The sequence below is a fragment of the Anabrus simplex genome, chromosome 2 (genome assembly GCF_040414725.1).
Source record: "Anabrus simplex isolate iqAnaSimp1 chromosome 2, ASM4041472v1, whole genome shotgun sequence".
Classification (NCBI taxonomy): Eukaryota; Metazoa; Arthropoda; class Insecta; order Orthoptera; family Tettigoniidae; genus Anabrus; species Anabrus simplex.
The window spans coordinates 558,829,133-558,854,214 of record NC_090266.1 but is presented as its reverse complement, the minus strand read 5'-3'; the positions used below and the strand labels follow the sequence as shown (position 1 = coordinate 558,854,214).

The following is a 25,082-nucleotide window of genomic DNA, read 5'->3' as shown; positions in this document are numbered from 1 at the left end:
TCCTTATGCTGTATAACATAATAATATTTATGCCTAGGTAGGTAACAGGATTTTGTCACTCGGTCTTAAGGCAATTAGATGAAGGTGTGAATAGAACAAAACATAAAAATGATCAAATTATTGTTTTGAATTATGATTATCATATAAAAATATAACAAATGCACATTTCAAATAATACTGGTACTGTGTTGTGTCAGATATAGGATAGCCTTGCACATAAGAGAGCCCTGAAATTTTTATGGGAGACTACTTTACAGGAAATAAAAGTATCTAATGTATAAGACAGTCCTTGCAGTTGTCCAAGTACACAAGTTTAAAAACTTCATGTTAATTCCGTATTGAACCGAGAACCTAACATTAAAATGTTATAATTTTTCTTATAACATTATATGGTATTGAATAGGTGGACCTCTCTTGTTTCCAAGTACACAACACATAAAACTTGCCTACTTCATTTTCAACTGCTCATCACATGGTGAATGCCGAGAGACAATCCAATTCCTAATTCATGCAACCACCAAATTTACCCAGATCATTTGTCTTTACTTGTCTGACAGAAACAATACTGCATGTTATAGTTTTTCCCAAAGAACAGTCCTACTTCATACTCTGCCCATCCCTTTTTAACACCTGTTAGAAATGCATTCTAATCTCCTACCACTTCCTCGATACCTCTGAATATCATCCGTTATAATCACATCCAGATACTTCCGTGCTAAACTCATTGTGAGCATGCATAAAAAATTTCTGTGAAGCAGGATGCTGTTCTTACACATAGAACCAGTGAGAAATTTTTAACTCCAAGGATGTGTAGATATCCATTTGTCAAAGAGCAGTTTCCCTAACCAAGAACCTATTAAATTCCACTTTTTCCTTTCTTCCACACTTACACTCTCAGACACTTCACTTTAATTTTTTTACTCAAATTCACATTTTTCAATTCTTTTATTGTCCTTTCCATTCGTGAGTTGTAACTCACCACTGCCATTGGTCCTATGCTAGTAGGCTTATTAATCATTTTTACAGGAAACTCTTCTAAAGCTTTTTGCCGTTTCATTTCAAAACCATTCTAATGTACTCTACTTTGTAAGAAAAACATGAACAATTACAAGTATTTCACAAACCTGAAGCTGTAATGGATGAAGGATGGCCAGGAAAAACCTACAACAATTGAATAGCTCCTCAGAATAATGTTGCGTAATCCATTTCATCTAATTTACAGGAGAAGGTAAAACCAACATTGCTCAAAAATGCTTCACAAATATGCATTAGAAATAAGTTTAAATTGCTTAATTGATACATCTTTCATAATGCATGTGGTTAACAATTACATTTTCTAAGTGAATATACCTATAATACACTTCAAAATTATAAGAACATTGCATATTCAACATATTCTCTTTGAAAAAAACTAAAAAGGCAGTCCTGCTGCATTTCATGTAATACATTTCAGAATAAAAGGTGAATATTCTTTCTACAATGATGTTGAATGAAATTAGAACTACCATAGTCTGTTTTTTCTTGAAGATGCATGAAATGGATCAGTGTTCCTAGACATTCAAATTTCAATAAAATTATCCATACTGTGATTCCAGAAAGTCATCCATGGCTATCAGGTCAGCCTTCCTTTCATTACTTTTTGGAAAACTGTCCCTATACACTGGACGGAGTTCATCAACTGGAATGATGCAATGTGGTTCATGCCTGTTCCCTTATCCACTTTGGCGCTTAGTAGTTGCCCTCTCCTCAGTTGAATATCTGAAGATACCTGTAACACAGTGCCCAGGTGATTTTACAATTCAGGTTTTTCTGCACATTTTGTTCACTAGAAAAATCCAGAAAATGTTCCCTACCCATCTCCTTCACCACAAATGAATTGCTTGCCCAAGCAGTCTCAATAACACTTTTCTGTAAAAAGATACCATCACCCAGTCAGAGTAACCTTCTGACAATTTTATGTATGCAAGAGCAGCTACATTCTTAAAACAATCAATTAGGTGTTACATTAATGATGAGGATGACATACAGTAGGATATGACATGTGGTTTGATTTTCCTCATGGATATGCAATGTTTTTATACTTACTTCATTTGGAGGCTTGATTGAGTCCTAGTTTCATTACATTCCTCCTTGTTGTATATGCCTTTCTGCTGTTCCTCAATGTCTTGCTTTCCACATCCTTCTACTCATTTATATTTACGGACCATCATTGTCCTTTATTTGTGAGATTTATGGACCCTCTAGACACACAAATGCTGCTTGTGAATGCCATCTTCACCACTATATGCAATGTTTCTCTAGGAACTGACAACTTACTGGCTTCATAATTCTTTGTATAGTAAACTAGCAGTTACCCACGGCTTTGCTCGCATGGATTTTTGTAATTGGATAAAAGTAATCGTTCCTCGGTACTGTACTAATACATTATTTAAAAATCCCTAAAGTATAAAAACTCATCAAAAAATTGAGTTTCATTTACCCCAGAAACTCATTGTAAACAACGTTTAACGTTTGTGGTATTGCCTTTTGGGGCTAAGATGGCCATATGACATAGAACTGTACAAGTGAGAAAGAGTCTTCTAAAACGTCACAAAAAAACAACAACACATGTTTCATTATTTTTAAAGGAGATTCCAAATACCTATTTTCAAGTCTGTAACATCTTCAGTTTTTTGAGATACAACTACCCCCATATAAAGAATTCAACCCCTTTATCAGTCCTTCCTCCACCCCATCCCCACCCAAGTGGATTTTTCAAAAACAAAAATTTTTTAAAGGGAATTGCAAATACCAATTTTTATGTCTGTAACATCTTCAGTTTTTTGAGAAGTAAGCATCCTCATAGAAAATTATTCAACTCTTTTTTCAGTGCCTTTTCTGAAAACAAAAATATACATGTACCTATATTTTTAAAGGACTTTCCAAGTTTCATGTCTGTAACATGTCAGGTTTTTGACATATACAGTACAGTATATATACCGGTCCTCATTTAAAAAATTCACCCACTTTTTCAATTCTTTTCAGCCCCTTAAGTGGATTTTCCAAAAAGAAAAATATAAGTGTTCCTTTATTTTCAAAGAAGATTCAAAATACCAACTTTTACGTCTGTAACATCTTCAGTTTTTGATATATAAGTATCCTCTTAAACAGAATTAAACTTCTTTTTCACGTATTTTAACACACTTCCCTCCGCCAAGTTGATTTTCCAAAAAGTAAAAATATGTGTTTCTCCATTTTTAAAGGACATTCCAAATACCAATCTACACAAATGTAGCATCTTTAGCTTTTATAGATACAAGTACCCTCATACAAATAATTCAACCAATTTTTCAATTCTTTCACCCCCACTCCTTAATTGGATTTTTTTGAAAACAGAAGAAGACATGTTTCTTTATTCTTAAAGTAGATACCAAATACCAATTTTCACGCCCGTAACAACTTTTGTTTCTGAGATATAAGTATCCTCATATAAATAATTCAAATAACTTTTCAATTCTTCCCTCCCCCCCTCTCTCGCCTGTACTGCTTAATTGGATATTTTGAAAACAAAAGAATACATGTTTCTTTACTTTAAAAGAAGATTCCAAATACAAATTTTCATGTTTGTAACATCTTCAGTTTTGAGATATAGATATCCTCAAAAAAAGAATTAACCTCCTTTTCCAACCCACCCCATTGATTCCCCCCCCCCCCCCCCTCAATGCATATTGATGATGATGATGCTTGTTGTTTTAAGGGGCCTAACATCGAAGGTCATCGCCCCCCAGTGCATATTCCTTTATTTTTTAAAGGAGATTCCAAATACCAATTTTCATGTCTGTAATCTTCAATTTTTAGATATAAGTATTCGCATAAAAGAATTCAATTTTTTTCGCTTCCTTTCACCCTCTCCCTTTAAGTGAATTTTCCAAAAACAAAATATAAGTGCTTCTTTATTTATAAAGGAGCTTCCAAATATCAACTATCATGACTGTAACATCTTCAGTTTGTGAGAATTATGTGTCCTCATAAAAGGAATTCAACTCCTTTTCACCCCCACACCAAGTGTATTTCCCCAAAAAAGCATGTTTCTTTATTGTGAAGGAGATCCCAAATACCAATTTTCACATGTGTAACATATTCAGTTTTTGAGATATCATTATCATAATAAAAATAATTCAACCCGTTTTTCAGCCCCCTCCCCCCCCAAGTGTTTTTCCCTTTAAAAATAAGGGAACATTTTGTTTTCAGAAAAACCCTTAACAGGGGGGGAGGTGAAAGAATTGAAAAATCAGTTGAATTATTTGTATGAGAATATATATATTACACCAAAAAATCTAAAGATGTTACAAACATGAAAACTGGTATTTGGAATATCCTTTAAATATTTTTTTATTTGTTTTGTGTCGACCTAGATAGGTCTTATGGCAATGATGGGATAGGAAAAACCTTGGAATGGGAAGGAAGTGGCTGTGGCCTTAATTAAGGTACAGCCCCAGCATTTGCCTGATGTGAAAATGGGAAACCACAGAAAACCATCTTCAGGGCTGCCAACAGTGGGATTCGAACCCACTATATCTCGGATTCAAGGTCACAGCTGTGCGCTCCTAACCGCATGGCCCCTTTAAAAATAAAGAAACACACATTTCTGGGGGGGAATCAATTTGGTAAGGGGGGATGAATCGGAGATGAATTCCTTTTACGAGGATACATATTTCTCAAAAACTAAAGATGTTACAGTCGTGATAATTCGTATTTGGAAGCTCTTTGAAAGAAACGGGTACTGTTTGTTTTTGGAAAATCCACTTAAGTGGGGAGTGTGAAAGGTAGTGAAAAAATTTGAATTCTTTTTCTGGAGAAACTTACATCTCAAAACTGAAGGTTACAGACATGGAAATTGGTATTTGGAATCTCCTTCAAAAATAAAGATACACGCACTTTTTTGGGTGGGGGAAACCAACTTAATGGGCAGGGGTGGAGTGAAAAAGGAGTTGAATTTTTTTCATGAGGATACTTATATCTCGAAAACTGAAGATGTTACAGACATTAAAATTTGTATTTGGAATTTTCTTTCAAAGTAAAGAAACACATAATCTTTTGTCTTTGGAAATTCCACTAAAGGGGGTTACTTTAAAAATTAGTTGAATTCTTTCTTTCTCAAAAACTAAAGATGTTACAGACGTGAAAATTAGTATTTTGAATCTCCTTTAAAAATAAAGAAACATGAATTTTTGAGAGAAAATCAACTTGGGGCCGGTGGTGGTGAAAAAGGAGTTTAATTCCTTTTTATGAGGATACATATATCTCAAAACTGAAGATGTTACAGTCATGGTTATTGGCATTTGGAAGCTCCTTTTTAATTAAAGAAACACGTACTTTTGGTTTGGAAAATTCACTTAAGGGGGGAGGGTGAAAGGAAGTAAAAAAATTGAATTCTTTTTCTGGAGAAACTTATATCTCAAAAACTTAAGGTTACACATGTAAAAATTTGCATTTGGAATCTCCTTTAAAAATAAAGGAACACGCATTTTTTGGAGGGGGGTGGTTGGAATGAACTTAATGGGCTGGGGTGAAAAAGGAGTTGAATTCTTTTATGAGGATACTTATATCTCAAGAACTGAAGATTGAATTCCTTTTATGAGGATACTTATATCTCAAGAACTGAAGATGTTAGAGGCATGAACATTTGTATTTGGATTCTTCGTTCAAAGTAAAGAAACACGTGTTCTTTTGTCTTCGGAAAATCCACTTAATGGGGGTGAATGAATTGAAAAATTAGTTGAATTCTTTGTATGAGTATACCTATATCTCAAAAACTAAAGATGTTAAAGACGTGAAAATTGGTATTTGGAATCTCCTTTAAATGTAAAGAAACGCACAATTTTTTTGGGGGTGGGGGTGGCGGTCAACTTAATGGGTAGGAAAGGGGGTGGAAAAGGAGTTGAATTACTTTTATGAGTATACTTACACAGTAGAATTGTTATTATCCAACCTATTTTGATTTATAAATTTCATTTTTCCGTATTGATAGTTACCAATTGTCATAAAAGGAAAATAAAATAAAAATGTAAATAAAAAGTATTGATCAGGTGGAACTTTCTTTTCCTTTTATGACAATTATCCGACCTAGATGGAACCTGAGTACGTTGGATCACCTAAAATGTCGGAAAATACAGAATAACTTTGAAAATGAACTAAAACAAACAGGAAGGCTATACTGTATTAATATGTTTTACAGTACTCTATTTATTGACTTAGTAATTCAGTTGTACAAAGTTTTCTTTCTGCGAGATCCCGCCATCGACGATAATCCTTCACTGTGAGTCATCGTTTTCTCCTTTTGTTCTGCAATGCCTCGTTCTTCTTCTTCATCATCATATTCGTTAGCATTCACAAAACCAATAATATCAGGGTCAGTTAGTTCAAACGGCTGATCTTGTGCACACCACTTACTCACATCTTGAGTCGTAGCATCCTTACAGCCAGGAATGCAATTCAGTAAGGCAACAATGTTTTCCATGTCTTCTTGTCCCACCTCCTCTCGATGTTCAACCTCACTCAACAACATGTTCCAAGACTTTCTAATGTCGTTGTTTCAACTTCTTCCCATGACTGTGCTTACAGTTAAAAATAAATATGATAAAAGTAGGAATATTAGGCATTATCTTATTGTTGATAAGACAGACATGAGGGAGTTAAAAAAAATTATAATCAGTGGAAATTAGCAAATACAAATGTAAACAGCCTGTGGGATGGGTTTAAAGTAATTGTTGACAAGTGTAAAAACAGTTATGTACCCTTAAAGGTGGTAAGGAATGGCAAAGACCCACTATATTGTAACAGAGAAATAAAGAGATTAAGGAGGAGGTGCAAGTTAGAAAGAAATAGAGTTTGGAATGATTGTGGATGTAAAGGAGAAATTGAAGGAACTCTCCAGGAAAATTAATTTAGTGAAGAAGTCAACTAAGAACAACATGCCTGTAAGTGAATTTACTGAAAAATGGAAGGGTATGTATAAGTACTTTAAGGCAGGAACAAGTTTCTGGGAGAGCTTCGCAGGAATCATTAATGAACAATGGGTACACGCACAGTTGAGACACAATTTTATGACCAGCTGTTGGAAGTGCCATTTGCATGTTAGTGTTGGCTACTGGGTTTATGTTTCGAAGCAGTGTATCAATTCATTCAACTGTCTGAGTGAGTCGAATCACAGCAATGGTGAGCTCACGGCAGGAGTCAGCTGACTCGCAGCAGACAGCGCTGAGTGACACACTCGCACATAAAACACACTGTTCATGATCAGAGCACTGAACATAGGCAGGGAGCCCAACTTCCGCTGTAAGTGAAATATAAAGAGCCATGGCTCACTGAGAGAATCGTATGAATTCTTGCTCTCAACTCATTTGAAAATAATGCACTCACCTGCATTTCCACTAACAGGGAGGTTTAAATAATAGTTGGATTCCTTTGCAGTGTTATAAATGTAGTTAAATTATAACTCCAAAGTAGATAGGCTAATTATATTTTCTTCTGTTTATGATGAATCTTGGTATTATATCTTAGTTGGAATTCGACAATTGATTCAACTCAATTCTCTAGCCTACACTATGACTATGAATTATGCTCATGACCACTCTGAAATATATCTTTTATATTGGGAAGAACTGTTCATCATTCTCTCAATTCATACATCGAAGACTTCAATCATCAAATCACGAGATCACCGACTGCATGTGGACAGATATTCTTATGTCTAATTCTGTACTGGCTACTTATTTAATGGATTTGTCACTGTGGTGAGGAAAGGCTTTGTTTTATCAAAACTTGATTTGAAGAGATGGCTGGAGGAGAAACCTGAATCTGAATGTTGGATTACATGCATAGGAAAGCAGAATGAAGATCAGATGGCAGCAGTGAGCATTGAATGTTGTTAGTGCTACCTACTAGCACACGCAGATGTAGTAAGAACGGTGAATCTAATGTGCCGTGTATCAGATCACTGTATCAATTCAGTAACCTGAACGGAATGAAATGAATTGATTCAGTAAAATGAATTCAATATCCCATGACTACAGCGTGTAGCTCATGACATATGGCCCGTGATGTGGGCTGCTGAAGAGGGTACATAATGTGACTGACAGGCTGGCTGTCCATATTGCATTTCCTGCTCTCATGGGTAAGGGAAGCAATTTAACTGAGTTGCAAACAGGGATGTTCATTGATTTTTGGACCAAGGGGGAAAGCATTTCAGAATTGGTGACATATGTGAACTGTTTACATTCCTCTGTTTTAAAAGTGTGTTGTGAGTGGATGACAGACACCATCGGGAATAACCATCATGGAGCCTGCAGAGCTGCATGTGCCATGAATTTCTGAGGTGAACGGCAATTACAATGGTGCATGAAGACATGTTTCTACTGCAGCACTTCAGAAAACCCCTCTGCGAATGAGGTTCCAGAGTAGACAGGGGGTGACTGCACCCAAGCTAACAAAGGTGTATCGACAAAAATGACTGAAATTTGCTAGACAGGCAACTGAACCGCTGGTGACTGGTGACAGGTAGCCTTTTCTAATGAGTTAAGTTTTCAGCTACATAGAACAGATGAATGTCAACATGTCTGGTGAGAAACACCGGAGAACCAACACCCTACAACCACTGCTGGACAAACACAAGGCGGTGCAGTAGTTTTATAGCCTGGGAAATATTTTCATGGTATTCTCTAAGTTCCATCATATATGTGGAAGGCACTCTTGATCAATTTGGTTATGGATCCATCCTCGAATATCACATCCACCTGTACATGATGAATGTCTTTCCTCAGGAGGATGGGATTTTCTATCACAATAATGCGCGTTGCCACATGGCTAGAAGTGTCTGTACATGGCCAGAAGAGCACGATTAAGATTTCAAACTTCTTCCCTGGCCTCCAAACAGCCCCAGTCGCAGTCCATTGTAAGATCTATGGGACCATCTCAGTTGTCATGTTTGCCAACTATATCCTCCGCCATGCACTTTTGAACAATTGTATAACACACTGCAGACAGCATGGCTCCAGATACACATGAAGACCTATCAGTACCTGAATGAGTCACTGCCAGCATATCTAACTGGTTGCTCTGGATACTAGCATGTGATAATAATTTTACTGAGTACATGTGAGGATTTACAGAAGGCATAAGTACTGAAAAAGCAGTAAGTAAAGATTGTTGGATAGAAGAATAATATCCAGCTAAGGAAGGTGAATAATACTAGTGAAGTACTGAAAATTATATATAACTGAGATATTTACAAAAAGATAGAAAAACTGGAAACTAGAAAAGTATCTGGAATTGATGAGATTTCTGGAAATATACTAAAGACAATGTGTTGGGATATAGTACCATATCTGAAGTACTGTTTGAATGAAGGAGCTATACCAAATCAATGGAGAGTTGCTATAGTAGGCCCAGTGTATAAAGGAAGGAGTGATAAACATAACACAGATAATTACTAGCTAGTTAGCTTGTCATGTGTTGCTTGTAAGCTCTAGGAAAGCATTCTTTCTGATTATAATAGACACATTTACAAAATGACTAAATGGTGCAATAAAAGGCAGTTTGGGTTTAGGAAAGGTTATACCATTGAGACTCAATTTGTAAGATTTCAGCAAGATATAGCAGATATTTTAGATTCAGGAAGTCAAATGGTGTATCACTATTGACTTATCAAAGTGTTTTATGTGGTAGAACATGGGAGACTACTGACAAAAATAAGGGCTACTAGAGTGAGTGGTTCAATGGGTGGCTAAATTTCAAGAAAATATATAACTCAGAGAATTTGAGTACGTGAAGCATTTTCTGATCCTGTCATGATTAGGAGGGGGTTTCTACAAGGCAATATTAATGGACCATTATACACAGTTTAAAAAAATAAATTAGGGGAACATGTTTTGTAATGTCTGGTATGTGAACGTTAATTTGGTAGATGGGGTTCCAATGGTCGTACAGCATACCTTGAGACCTTAGCACTTCAGGGTATGTCAAATCGAAGTTATACTCCATCTGTAGGCATAGCCATGCATTAAACTGTCAGGTGACCCCTCAAACCAAAGCGAATAGTGGTGCGTCCATGTGTCATTGTGAGGTACACAGACTACTGCCGTCATTTGAGCATGTTGCACATAAAATAGCACATCCCGTTAGACATCTTAATGAGATTCAAGTCTCATTGGCCATCACTTTGAACCAGGAAGGATGGACTTTTCGTCATGCCACTGTAGATCTCAATGTCTCTCCGTCAGTTATTCAACGCTTGTGGAAAATCTACAATGAGACAGGCCAATTCACAAGGAGGGTTGGACAAGGTCATGGACGCATGACAACCCCACAGGATGACCGATATCTGACCATCTGTGCATTGCGGCATCATTCAGCAACTGCCAGAGAACTCCACAAGACCTCAGGAGGTTCACTGGAGTCACAGTGTCTGACCAGACAGTAAGGAACAGGTTACGAGAAGTGTCTTTACGACCCAGACATCCTGTTCAAGTGCCCCATTTAACGCAGCAACATTGTGCAGCTCACCTTCTGTTTTCCCGTACCCACGTCCACTAGTAACTTCGCCAGTGGAGACCTGTGTTGTTCACAGATGAGTCCAGATTTCCCCTGACACAGCGTGATAGATGTCATGTGTATGGAGACACCGTGGTGAGCAGTACATGCCATATGTTGTCCAGGAAGGCGACTGATTCAACAAGGTTCTGTGATGGTGTGGGGTGGCATCAGTATTGATGGCCGTACGGATCTTGTCGTCATCCGTGGTAATCTTATCGCTGAGGGATACATTGAGCAGATACTGCTACAGCATATGTTGGTTGCTACATACGGTGTAGGCCCTGAATTCTTACTCATGCACGACAATGTCAGGGCTCATGTAGCACGCATCACCAGAACTGTCTTGCGAGACCTGGACATGCAAGAGATGGAATGACCAGCAGTGAGTCCCGAGATTAATCGCATCGAGCATGTGTGGAATAGGCTTGACAGAAGTGTTCGTGGGCGTCCTCTTCCACTACAGACTCTCCAAGACCTTGAACAGGCTCTCATTGAGGAATGGGACCTGATACCTCAACATGACCTCTGTCGACTTATATGGAGCATGCCACGGAGGTGCCAAGCTGTGATAAATGCTCCTGGAGGACATACACCATACTGTAGCTCTCCAACTGTGATTAAAATCTATCCAGGAGGACTGTTATCACTTTGTTTTTGCCCATATTTGGACATTTCTGTATGTGTTCTAAAAATGAACATGAATCCTTTGATGTTCATTTGTATACTTCAATGGTAAACAATAAAAGTTTAGTTTGTAATATACCTGGGTGTGAGGTATTGTTTTGTGGAGCATGGCATACATTCAAAAACATGTTCCCCTAATTTTTGGAACTGTATATTTTCTTACATGTCTAAATGATGAGAGTAAAGAACTGAAATTACAGATAAGATCACAGATCACTCTACAGTATAATTTTCAGGATTGTCAATGACTGAAAAAAAAAGACCTCAACATGTTATAAGACGGATAGCAGTCAATGGTAAGATGGTAAATGGGGTAAAAAGTCAGGTTGTAAGTTTCACCAAGAGGAAAAGTCCTGTCAGTTTCAATTACTGTGATGACAGAGTGAAAGTACCACATGGGGATAACAGTAAGTACCTAGGCATTAATATAAGGAAAGATCTTCATTGGGGTAATCACTCAAGCAGTATTGTAAACAAAGGTTACAGATACATTTGTATGGTTATGAGGGTATTTAGTGGTTGTAGTAAGTATGAAAAGGAAAAGGTGTATAAGTCACTGGTAAGACCTCAATTAGAATATGGTTCCATTGTATGGAACCCTCACCAGAAATACTTGATTGGAGAAATGGAAAAGATCCAAAGGAAAGCAACATGATTTGTTCTGGGTGATTTCTGACAAAAGTGTAGTGTTATTATTTATAAGTTTCATATTCCGTATTGATTGGATTCAATGTAATAGACAAGAAAAATGTTCCACCGATCAATACATTTATTGTGAATGATTTATTGCACTAGTACCGGTTTCGGCCTATCTTGGCCATCATCAGCTAGCACACAAATTTACAGTCATTAGACAAAATTACAAAGCTGTTACGTAAGAGCATCCGGATATCTCCAAACATATCGGCACACAACCTCCACAGCAACAACAGTAAGTACTCTTTTCATTTCACACATACATCCAGGCATTCCTTCATACATACGCTATACTCATATTAGCTTTTCTTTACAGATAACAACCATATAACGTGCATAGAGGAGAGAAGTGTCACCACCAACTGCTCTAAAATTAAACCCTATCTTGCTGTATATATAAATCTTACCTGACTACATCAACAGTTGAATTGCACAGTGCTCAATTTTCAAATTTTAATGACAAGAGTTCTTATAACATACTAATACAAAATAAATATATCAGCCATAGAACATTCTCGATATTCACCTAATACAACTGAATCAACACAAGAACTACAAGAGGATTGAAGGATCAATGCAACGCAACATGAACTCAAATTTTAATAGACGTTTTTAAAATATACCATTTTTTAATGTGTTTAATGTGCTATATTTTTTAGTGTCTTATGATGTGGCATATATATTTTAATGTGTCTATGTACTCATGTCCATGTTCAATCAATAGGTTTTAGTTTATTCTAACCATCATCACTTTTAATCAGAGATATTTTAACGCAACATACTGCAATATTTTACTTCCATCTTTCATTAGACATCCGGATGCTCTTACGTAACAGCTTTGTAATTTTGTCTAATGACTGTAAATTTGTGTGCTAGCTGATGATGGCCAAGATAGGCCGAAACCGGTACTAGTGCAATAATTCATTCACAATAAATGTATTGATCGGTGGAACATTTTTCTTGTCTATTACATTAAAAGTGTAGTGTTGCAAAAATTTACAAACTTTGGGCTGGGAAGACTTTTGGAGTAAGAAGACGGACAGCTGGACTAAGTGTATGTTACACAAAATTCCCTTTAAAAAGGAGACATTAAAAATTCACCTTAGTCAATACAATTCAATATACTGTATTCAATATATATATATTAAAAACACTTAAAAGATCATAATTAAAAATTGTGGTATATTTTTCAGCCAATATTTAGGCCTTCTTCAGCCACATGCTAAAATAATGAATGAAAAACATGTAGAAAAAAGGTGGATTTTTAATTTCTCCTTTTTTTAAGGGAATGTTGTGTATTATACATCATCAATACGGAAGATATGAATATGAGATTCATAAACTGTAGTAGTAAGTGTATGTTCTGAGCTGTGAGTGGAGAGATGGCGTGGGATTACATTAATAGATGAATGAGCTTGAATGGAGAATTTAAAAGTATGAAAGGTCATAATATGAAGATAAAGTTGGAAAATTCTAGAGGACAATTGAGGCAAAAGAATTAGGAATTGGAATAATTTACCAAGGGTATGTATGATAAATTTCCAACTTATTTCAAATAATTTAAGAAAAGGCTAGGTAAACATCTGATAGGGAATCTACCACATGGGGGACAGACCTAAATGCAGATCAGCAGTGACTGATTGATCGATTCCACCTGATGAATATAACATTGTGCAATGATTGTTCAAAATTGTAAGTCTTGTTTTTATAATTTCAGATTGTGATAGCTGTAACCATACTTCTGGTACTGTTCTTGTGTGGGCTCATGCTATACTTCTGGAAAAAGACACAGAATTTGGAATACAAATACATGAAACTGGTGCAATCATCAAACAGCCGTGATGGAGATGGCGAAAATGAACTTGCCCCTGCCGAGAGTTGTGCCCTAGATGACGGAGAAGAAGAAGAGATCCAGTTTACACAACCACGGAGTGCTGGCATTATTAATCGGATAAAGGCCATGACAGGCAAGGTGAGTAATCTTGGCAAAGATCTTCAGGTCAGGTCTTTCCGTACTTGTATCAACAAACCATGTTTAGGTCTTTAATGAATCATCGTCTTTTAAACATAGGACTGAGGTGTTCCAGCTGGGGACATTCTTATCTTGTGATAACACCACTTCAACCCATTTACTGTATTTCCAGTCATTTCAGTACTAATTGGAGGCATCTGGAATTGTTCTGGCATTCTGGATGCTTGATCAAAAATCTTTTATGTTATCTGACTGTTATCTGTCATGCTAAAGGTTGATTTTAGGCCATAAATCAACATAGGTAACAGATATGTTGTAAAAATGATACTTATGCGGTCAAAGAGGAGCTTTTTTTCTACAGCAGGAGATCATAAAAACTGTAGGAAATCATAACTGCTTTCATTCTGCTGTTTGTCTCATGAGTTTATTACAAGATGATAGAGAAATCTACCTACTGTCGACCAAAATATTATGTGTACTCGCGTTTGGAGGTTGTTTATTAAATAACCAATGGGCTGACAGAAAATCCAATAACACCATCATTTTCCTCATTTCATTTCACGTTAGGTCATGTAGGTTTCAAATTTTTAATTTATACTTAAATATATTTTATCACAGGTGGGTGGCAAAAAAAAAGAGGTTCGTTTATAAGTGTGTTTCAACCATGTGTCAAATTTAAGACATTGTTTCTCAAAAAACCGTCATCTGAATGAATCCAAAATTTAACAAAATACTTTGGGAGCACACTGACTCGGTGTGTATCATCTGGTAAGGGTCCCAGCTCATGGTTATGAGTGAAGACCTCAACAGTATCTATGTCAAAGAAGATGGACTTTGGAACGGTGGAGATTGCAGAAGAGGCAACCCAGTACTTAGGGAATAGTATGAGTACACTATTTATCAGCAGCAGGGTTGTTTGTTTCCCGTGTAAAGAGTGGCCTCAATAATTGTTGGCAGTAGCTATAAGATGTCTTTGGGAGTGGCAACGCCATCGTAACAATAGGCTAAACAGTGAGATTAAGTATCAGTAAAGAAGGACAAAAACAGATGGTAAATATCAGCATCGGAAAAGGTTAGGTCATACCCTGCTAAATGTGACGCGCAGTTCTTGTTCTGGGGGAGCTGTGATAAGAGGGCAACCAGCAACCAATATTATGGAGGTGGAAATAATAAATGTTATGACCCTGACAGGAAAGTCAGAAGAGTTTTTGACTTCATGGTGAAAGAGAATGTTGCAATGATGGGACTGACTGAGATCAAATGGAAGGGAAAGGGAGTGAAGAAGATGAGTAGAGGGTACATGCTATACTGGAGTAAAGGAGATGAGGCAAAGAATGGAGTAGTAGTGATTGTTAACAAAGTCCTGGATGAAAATCAGAGTAAGACTGAGGGCGGAAGAAGGAGTCAGAGACTTCATCCGAGTTTATGCACCCCAAGCTGAAAACAGTGAGGAAAATATACAGGAATTCTTGGAGACACTTGAGGAAGTAATCAACGATGTAGTAGCGTAGTTATGGGAGATCTCAATATGCAGGTTTGGAAATAACAGAATTAGGAAGGAAAAAGTCAATGGGCCTTTTGGATATGGGAAAAGAAACAGTGAAGGAGATAAGTTGATTGATTTTTATGAGATAAATGGAATGATTGTGAGTAACACTTGGTTCATAAAGAAGAACTGTAGAAAGATCACTGAATGTGGCTGGGATGAAAGGACAACAGAAACAGTTATTGATTATTTTTTGGTTGAGAAAAAATCGTATACAGTTAATGGATGTAACAGCACTACCAGGCGAAGCATTTCATGGAGACTACAGTGTAGTGGTAGCAAAATTGAAAATCGGTAAAATTGTGAGAGTAAAAGAAATAAGACAGAAGAAAATAAATGTATGGAAATTAAGAGATGCAGGAACTCAGGAGAAATTTCAAGAGGAATTAAAACAACACATCCCTATATCAGAGATGGAAAGTGTAGAAGAATGGACTAAATTTAAAAACACATCTGTTGGCTCGGCAGAGAAGATTTGTGTCAGAATTCAGCAAGAGTGAAGGAAAAGGAGACACCTTGATGGAATGAAAAGGTGAAGGAGGTCGGTAAACAAAAGAAGAAAGTATGGCAAAAATGGAATAGAGATAGAAAAGAAGAAAGTAAGATTAATATCAGGAAATTAAAAGTAAGTGTAAAAAAGTGGTAAATGAGGATAAGAGAAAATGTTGGGAGAGATTTATACAAGAGTTGGAAAAGGGTGTAAATGGTAGAAAATGGATGTTGCACGGATCGATAATAAATAAGAGAAAAGAAAAAATCTTCATAAAACAATTGAAGGAAGACTGTGGAAATGTAATAACAGACCCAGAAGAGATAAAGAATAGGTGGAAAGATTACTTTAGTAAACTCCTGAATGTGAGAAATGATGCAGAAGAGTGTAGTGGTAAATGAGGATGATCCAGAAACAGAGTGTGATATTTCAATGGCAGAGATGGAAATGGCTGTTAAACAAATGAAAACAGGAAAAGCAGGAGAGATAAATGAAATATGCGTGGGAATGATAAAGGCAGCAGGACCTATTGGTCTACATTGGTTATAGAGGCTGCTAAGGTGTATATGGAAGTAAAAGTAAATACCGTAATGTAGGGTAACTTCAGCCATACAGGGTAAAATCGGCCACTGACAAATAGCAACACTGATTTTCTCCTGTCTTCTATACTGAAAAAGATGAACCACTTGCAGCAACTAAAATGAACACACAATGAAATGCTCTATCAACACTTGGCAGTCCAGAAAACATTGGTGGGCTCATTGTTGAGTCAATCGATTTCTTTCGCAGCTCCAACTATTGTCTTGTCTGGCAACAGCAGAAAACAAACTGTTCCCTAGCCCCAGCATTCGATTCTCTGTTTCAGTGGTTTATGGGGTCAAAATGCAAGTTTGTCTAGTAACTGAACAACGCAATTTGATGTATTTTATTCAAATAGGTTTTTCAAGGAATAGCTTTGTGATAAAAGTTGTCCTCATCTGGGGAAACTTCAGCTATGCCAAGAACATACAGGAAAATATTACACGGCCACTAGTATTGTAATTACAATCCTGTTTACTAAACCCTTTCTGGCTTGAAATATTATGCCACCATGAAAGCTAAATCCAAGTATCCTTGACACCAGATGTGGCAATGCCCAATGCCTGTGCAGGATTCGAACGCACACTTCTCTGCACCCCTGATCTTGATTACTGGAATTCTTGGGGTGGTTTATTCGAGTCTAGAAACTTATATCTTGCTTACAAGCTTAGGGGTGTGGGGGAAAAATTCAGGATGCACTGTGCTATGGCAAATGAAATTCTCCCAATATGAGCAAACTAATATTTAATGGCCTTGGTGACAAATAGAAAAACAGTAAAATAAACTGATACATACATTTACATAGGTCCTTAAGACCATACTTTGGAGTACATGACCCTCCAAAATATACAAAAAGAAAATCTCATGATGAATGATTTTTAATTTATTTCAGATAAGTACATCCCCATTAATGATCTAATAAATTATTGTAATTACAAATGCATCAGTGAACCCTATATTACATTCCCTTCCATACTGGGAACCAAGTTAAAACTAAACAAGAATAATATTTGAAGCTACTTGAGTGGCTAATGACCACCTACCATTTACACACAAAAATCACAAATAAAATGAAGTTATACACATAAATAGAATGATCCAATATTTGGGCCCGAGAAAATATGCACCCAGAATCATTATGTTCCTCAAGGGTCTCACCTTGTGCCTTTACTTTTTACTCTCTACTTAAATGGCATTAAAAATATACTTTAGAATTCTGAATTGCTTTTGTTTTCTGATGATGCAAAAAAAAATTATGCAAATTAATTGTCCACTTGATGGTTTAAAACTTCAAGAAGATTTACATCATCTGGAAAAGTACTGTATTCAAAATGGGTTGAAACTTAATCATGAGAAATGTAAAATAATATCATTTTTTAAAAACAAGAAGAAAATGTCATTTCAGTACAAATTTAGTAACAACATTCTAACTCCTTTTTCACAAGTTAATGATCTTGGTGTTTTATTCAGTTATAACCTATCATTTAATGAACATATTGAAAATATTTGTAAGAAAGCATTTCAAAGATTGGGTTGCATTACTAGATATTCTAGAGAATTTTCAAACTTAGCTACCTATTGATTGCTGTATGTGTCTATGGTATGCCCTAGACTAGAATACTGTACACCTGTTTGGGACCCTTCTCATCAGACCTCTATCCATAGATTAGATTCAGTACAACATAAATTTCTTTGTCTATATTCATTTAGAGCAGGATTCTCATATGATAATGTTGATTATACATCCCTACAACAGTCCTCAAATCTGCATAGCCTGTCACAACACCGTGAATTATTGGATACACTCTTCATTTTTAAATTGCTTCATTTCTTGGTGAATTGTCCACAACTCCTTGCAAAAATTAACGTACATGTACCAGACAAATGCACAAGGTTCAAGAATACATTGTCTACAAATTGGCATAGAACTAACTATGCATTCAATGGGCCAATTGAATGAATGTAAAGATCTCTAAACAAAGTAGATACCGGTATTGATATATTTAACTGCTCATTGTCAAAATTTTGAAATCACTTACATAATCTCCAGAATTGACTATTACTTCCCTGTGCTTACTTGTAATATAACTTGTGTATATATCTGTACATATTTTTCTACTTATACTCCATTGAACTATCTTTTTAGCGTGTTGTGTTTTGTTTATTCTTCTCTACTGTTATGTAAAATGGTATTACCGTTAATTAAGTATTATTATTATTATTATTATTATTATTATTATTATTATTATTATTATTATTATTATTATTATTATTATTACGTGAGTAAAGCCAGAATTTACTCGTAACAAACAAACAAAACCACATATATCATCAAACAAGAAACAACAAAACAATTAAACAATACAAAATCAACCACTGGCTGTATGTACATTTCTGTCCAGGTCAAAGAAAAACCCAGGCCAATTCATGTTAGTTTTGCCGGGATTCAAATCATGGATCTTCTACCATTCTGGCAGGTGGCTGAAAAGAAAAACCCTAAATACTTTATTTACGAAAGGAGTTCCTATCACCTATATTTGTTAATTAATTACCTGGCCTTACAGACGAACTATCTCCTAGTATTTAAAACAAACATAAATATTTAAATCTCCCTTGTGATTGTATAACATGAACTCGGTCAAAAGTGTGTCTTTTTGACCTCGCACGACCCTCTCTCAGAGAGCCATTCATGTAACACTGACAGACGAAACAAAACAAGTAATCACACCTCTTCAGACCCTCGGTATGCTTTATTTCACAAGCCCTTTAAAAATATCAACTCTGCGTGAAAACCTCACACAATACCTTAAATACTTCAGTCTACTGAGAACATACTTTCTTAAATCCCATCTCACAGAAATGTCACTGCCAATACCTTTGGCAGGATAAACAAATCATAAGTTGAAATAATCATATCGTCAAAGGGATTTTCTCACTATCCAATTCCTGCAGACATATCCTCAAGAAATATAGCAGGGTTCATGACCTGAGCACGTCCAAGGAAGAACAACGATCTTAAACTCATATGACCTGTCATATAAAAAAATTTACACTTCTTTAAAATTCAGGGGAAAAGATGAAATTGATATGAAAGTGCTTCCTTACGGAAAACTCTGTCTGAATGGAGGTCTTGGATTCGAATCCCAGCATCGTTCATAGTACACCATACAGCAAATCTGCAGCCATGGACCTTATGCTACTAACTCCTACTAACTGACATAAAAAATATATTGAGTGCATTCCTGGCCCAACCAACTGGCTTCAAAAAGATACACTAATTAGACTCTATTTACATGCAATCATTATACCATTATTTACCCCCACCTTAACCTTTAAACTAATGCAAACACAAAATAAATAAAAAAATCCTGTTCTGAAACTTTACATCTAATACGTTCCCAAACATTGAACTGCACCATTACTGTGAACTAAAAATTAAAGTTAAGTAATTACAGCAATCCCTTCATGATTTTTTTGCAAAATTTAACTAAACTAACTCACTCAAAAGCTTCCTATACTAAATCCCTAAATAGGATAAATATACATCCTAATCTAATAATGAATTATTTACAAGCAATGCATTCATAATTACTTATAATGGGATTATGCACTTATCTCATTACTGCATTATGCTTTCTGTTTGAACCTCGGGAAGGCCCATACTGGGAAGACTTATAATTCCATGACAGCGGCGATCATCCTTGGAATATCAGGGGTCCAGAACTGAGTCGCTGTTTCCTGGAACGTGGTTTGTATCTCGTTCTCCACTGAAGAAAGCTGTTGCATCAACACAAAATATTAGCCACATGTTTACGTAACTTCAAATCACATTTTACAGGGATATCAAGATCCTAGTCCTGCACTGAATTTATCCGGGTCTATCTGTGTTCAGGCGCGGCTTTACTTTTATGAAACTATTTTTCTTATCTTTCAGTAATGAGCTCGCTTACACTACACTCCTTAGTTTTATATGGTCGGCACTTCCCGCGATGCTCAAACTAAGGATAATAATCTCGTCTTTACATGTCTATGATATTTACATAATTCGGAATCTACCACATAAAATACATAGCAAAATGTTTCTGAATAATTTTATGTAGTCAAGCACAGTTTTTCAGTATACTGTTTCCACTTTTCACCGCACAAAGGAAATATTTTTTACGACCGTTTGACATGCAGATAGCAACGTGTCTCCTCCAAGACCGACAGGGGTGCATGCTTGTCTGCCCTATTTATTTATAACTGGCATAAGATGGCTGACCCTAAAAACCTCCCAGAGATGATACCAATCTATTCCATTGATATCATGAATATCAGTGAAGCAGTGCTTTCGAGAGGTAGCTAAGATGAACTCATGAGTTTTGATTGTGTGTGGAAATGGATTCAAATTCTTGCAATTGCTCAAAGCGTCATCCCTGCCTTTGAAGCAATTGGGGGAATTCCCGTAGCAGGCCATGTGGTCTGTGTATTGCGTGGGGACGCTTCCTTTATGTAATAATAACACAACTGCGTAATTTACATTACTCGGGAATGTATAGCACATCCCTTCTGGTCAATTTTTCTTCTAAATTCTGAAGAGGCATATAGTGTCATTAGTTATCCTAATTATAGTTTAAATTGAGATGCAAATTTAATTTAACTCCACTTTATCGTCCCGCTAGGCTGGCTATCCATTTAAAATTTCTGTGCGGAATGTTGGCTCTCTGCGATCTTCACCCTCACGGCATTATCACGTGGTACACACTCGAGAACTGCCCTCTTCTGTTTCCATCGCACAATTATCTTCATCGCACTCGCTCCTTGCATGGAAATTTCCATGGCATCAGTCCTCACCAACGAGCTAGAATAACATAGAGGGGCTGTATGCCTGTCATCAGTGCTCCCTGCTTGAAGCAAGTTGATAAGGGGCAGCCATGTTAACGGTTGTCAAAACAAAGTGAATTGGCGCGAGAGCATATGTTGAGGTGACAGGGAGATCGTGCATGCCAATTTAATTCCCTAAGTTTTAAGAAGTAAAAACATAGATTCTCGCTTTCAAGAATGCCAGCCGTAAGCCCAGCGTATGGTTGTACTAATCGGAGTAATAGAACCAAGGATATATCGTACTTTAAGTAAGTATTACTGAATTATAGCCGAGATTCCTTTTTGTAATTTCTGTTTGTAATTAAATCCATTTTATTGTTTACTTAGCGAAAGTACGGATAGCCACGGTAATTGTTTATCGAATTTTGTTTCAGATTTCGTTTAAAGAACAAGGAATTAACGGAACAATGCGTTGTGAGAGCGAAAAGAGATAAATGGTATCCCACTCAATTCAGTTGCTTATGCTCTGTACATTTCCAGCCCTATTTAATTTTCATTCACATTTACAAATAAAGGAAATGGAGCGCCCACCACCAAGAAAACGTAACCACAAAAAACCCCACTTATTTCGTTCAAACGTACACCAAGTATGGTAAATACAGTATTTTACTGCTATTTTTGAAATGTATACAGCCTTTATTGTAGATGCCTGTTGCCTTGGTTTTTAAAACTATGCCACACTTCATAATGGACAACTTTCAAGCTTACCTTTCAGCTAGTAATCCCAATATGATATGGTAATGGGAAAAACATGATATCCCCCCTATATTATAATAAATAATTACACTAAACGATTATTGTGGTAAAGTATTCATGGGCCGCCTCTGTGGTGTACTGGTTAGCGTGAGCAGCTGCCACCCCTGGAAGCCAGGGTTCGATTCCCGGCTCCGCCACGAAATTTGAAAAGGGGCACGAGGGCTGGAACGGGATTCTATCAGCCTGAGGAGGTCAACTGAGTAGAAGTGGGTTCGACTCCCACCTCAGCCATCCTCGAAGTGATTTTCCGTGGTTTCCCACTTCTCCTCCAGGCAAATGCCGGGATGGTACCTAACTTAAGGCCACGGCCGCTTCCTTCCCCCCCACAAGGTCCCTGTTCAGCATAGTAGGTGTAGCCCTCCCTCAGAGTTGTATCCCCCGACCCAATGTCTCACGCTCCAGAACACTGTCCTTGAGGTGGTAGAGGTGGGATCCGTCGCTGAGTCCGTAGGAAAAACCAAGGATAAACAGATTAAGAAAGGAACACAGTACTCATGAGGATGCAATAATTTTAAAAATATGACCAGAATGAGGTTGTAACCTATTGTAGGTCCCTATGATTTTAAGGCTTCCTGTCATAAATATTTATGTCCATCGTTTTTATTCTAATTTACGCTTAACCACAACAGCCAAGCAGGGTAACGCTCTTGTTCCGATTTCGAGGCCTATTCGTATGTCACAGTGCGATGATTTCGAACTACCCTACAATCAACTGATCGTGATGTTGGCCTCGTGCCGCAATATGATGAAGTGGCGGTATTCGCTTTAATGCTTCAAGCTTTCGGCAACGGTCTTTAATTCTCCCCCAGTGATTCTAAAATGCGTATTTTCTACACTTTTCGTCATTTAAAGGCCATGCCCCCTTGCTTGTGTGACAACAGGAAACATGGCGGACGTTCGTTCTATTAGGTTCACCCAGGCAGCGCTTCCGCCACTCTATGTTATTCTAGCTCGTTGGTCCTCACACACACAGGCTCCCCCCCCCCCCCCCTCTCGTATCCGCGCACGCCAAATACAGAACATGTAGAATAAAATTTCAAACATGTGTGACTGGATCACTAATTCAAGGTATTGATATGGCACATTACCTCAAGAACACTTTGGAAGGGATTAACTCATTGGTGCCGACTAAATGGACCGAATGTCGACATACGGAACTGTTCCATACCAACTTATGAGTGTTTGTAGTTTTAGTTACTAGCACGTGATGAGTCTGCGCCACATGTAGATTACTCCTTGAAGTTCAGTGAATCTTCTAAATGGAATCCACCCTCTAAAGTTCAAAGAATGCTGTATAAAAAAATAAAATTCTATCTGCTTGCGCTTGATAGTAAATAAACATGGCTGATGATTATGTAGATATTGTGAAGTCGTTAGAAAGTGATAATGAGAATGATTTTTCTTCAGAAGACAGTGATATTTCTAACACTAACGATGATAGTAAGAGTGTTAAGGAAAATGATTCTAGTGATGACGACAGCACGGACAATGTAAATGAAGACCGAAGTGGCGGGGCTGCTTTACGAGATGGATCTTCAACATGGAATGGGTCAAACATTTTCAATACACCAGAAACAGTTCCATTCACTTGTGTTTCTGGTCTCAGTGCCGTTGTTTCGAGAAGACTGGGCACAAATCCTTCTGTATTAGATGTGTGCTCCAAATTTCTTGGGGATGAGTTCTGGGAAATGATTGTGATAGAAACTGATGACTATGCTGCTTTCCAGGCGAATAATTTAATGAGAAAAAATCTGAAATGTGACAGTAAATGATATCCTTGTATGGTTGATGAGATAAAGGCATATTTTTCACTGATGATTTTCATGAGTCAGGTAAGAAAACCTAAACTCAAGTTGTACTGGTCCAACAGGAAGGTTATAAACTAAAATATTTTCAGAAACTATAACATTTGAACGATTCTGTCAAATTTTGCGATTTCTGCACTTCTCTGATGACATGTTACAGATCCAAATGACAGTCTAAGAAAAATCAGACCAGTTATTTCATATTTGCAAACAAAGTTTCAGAATATCTACTATCTTGACAGAGATATAAGTTACTGTAGGTATTGATGAGAGTCCTATGAAATTTCAACGTGGGTTCTCATTTGCACAATACAATCCTTCCAAAAGAGCCAGGTTCGGAATTAAAATTTATAAAGGAGAATGGAACTCATGCTGTGGGTGCCGTGTGCTGTAACAGGAAGAACATGCCTCCAGAGTTCCACACAGTAAAACTGATGAAAGGTGAGGCTATTAGTATGACAGATAATAATATTCTTTCCATAAAATGGAAAGACAGAAAGGTCGTGCATTTGCTTTCATCTGTTGATAAGGACTTGGACTTTTAAGTTGTGAAAATTCAAAGAAAACGAGGTGGAGGAGAAGAAGTAGTGAGAAAACCCAAGGGTATTGGAAGATACAACAGGAAAATGAGTGCTGTAGACCGTCAAGACCAAGTCCTTTCATATTTCCCCATAACGCAACCGACTATCAAAGGTTATAAAAAGACAATCCTGTATCTATTGGATATGGCTATCTTCAATTCATATTTTGTATTCATGAAGGTTACTGGCAGGCGGCTGCATTATACAGACTTTCGCACAGCATTTGCTGAGCGATTGCTGCAGAGCGTTGCTCTCCCGCCTAGAACAATAAAAGGAAGACTGCCCAGTCAAGAGAGCCACCTGCGGCTTCAGGTAAAAGTATGGGGACATTTTCTAGTGCCTATTCCTCCAACAAAAAGGAAGAAACATCCTTCTAGGCCCTGCAAAGTGTGCAAGGCTAATAAAATAATGTCCGAAGTGAGGTGGCTATGTGAAGAATGTGATGTTCTACTTCATCTGCAGAGCTGCTTCAACAACTATCACACAATGATTCACTACTGAAGACTGAAAAGCAGTTATTAAAATATTGGGCATTGAT

General features: G+C 37.0%; 1 protein-coding gene across 1 annotated transcript in view; it reads left to right on the top strand.

The window, feature by feature from the left end:
* Positions 1-25,082, top strand: part of LOC136862927 (endosome/lysosome-associated apoptosis and autophagy regulator family member 2) — a 388,733-nt gene that overhangs the window by 335,510 nt on the left and 28,141 nt on the right. The window contains exon 15 of the mRNA XM_067139216.2: positions 13,670-13,924. Within this exon, the coding sequence (XP_066995317.2) occupies positions 13,670-13,924 (255 nt within the window). The remainder of the gene's footprint in view (positions 1-13,669; positions 13,925-25,082) is intronic.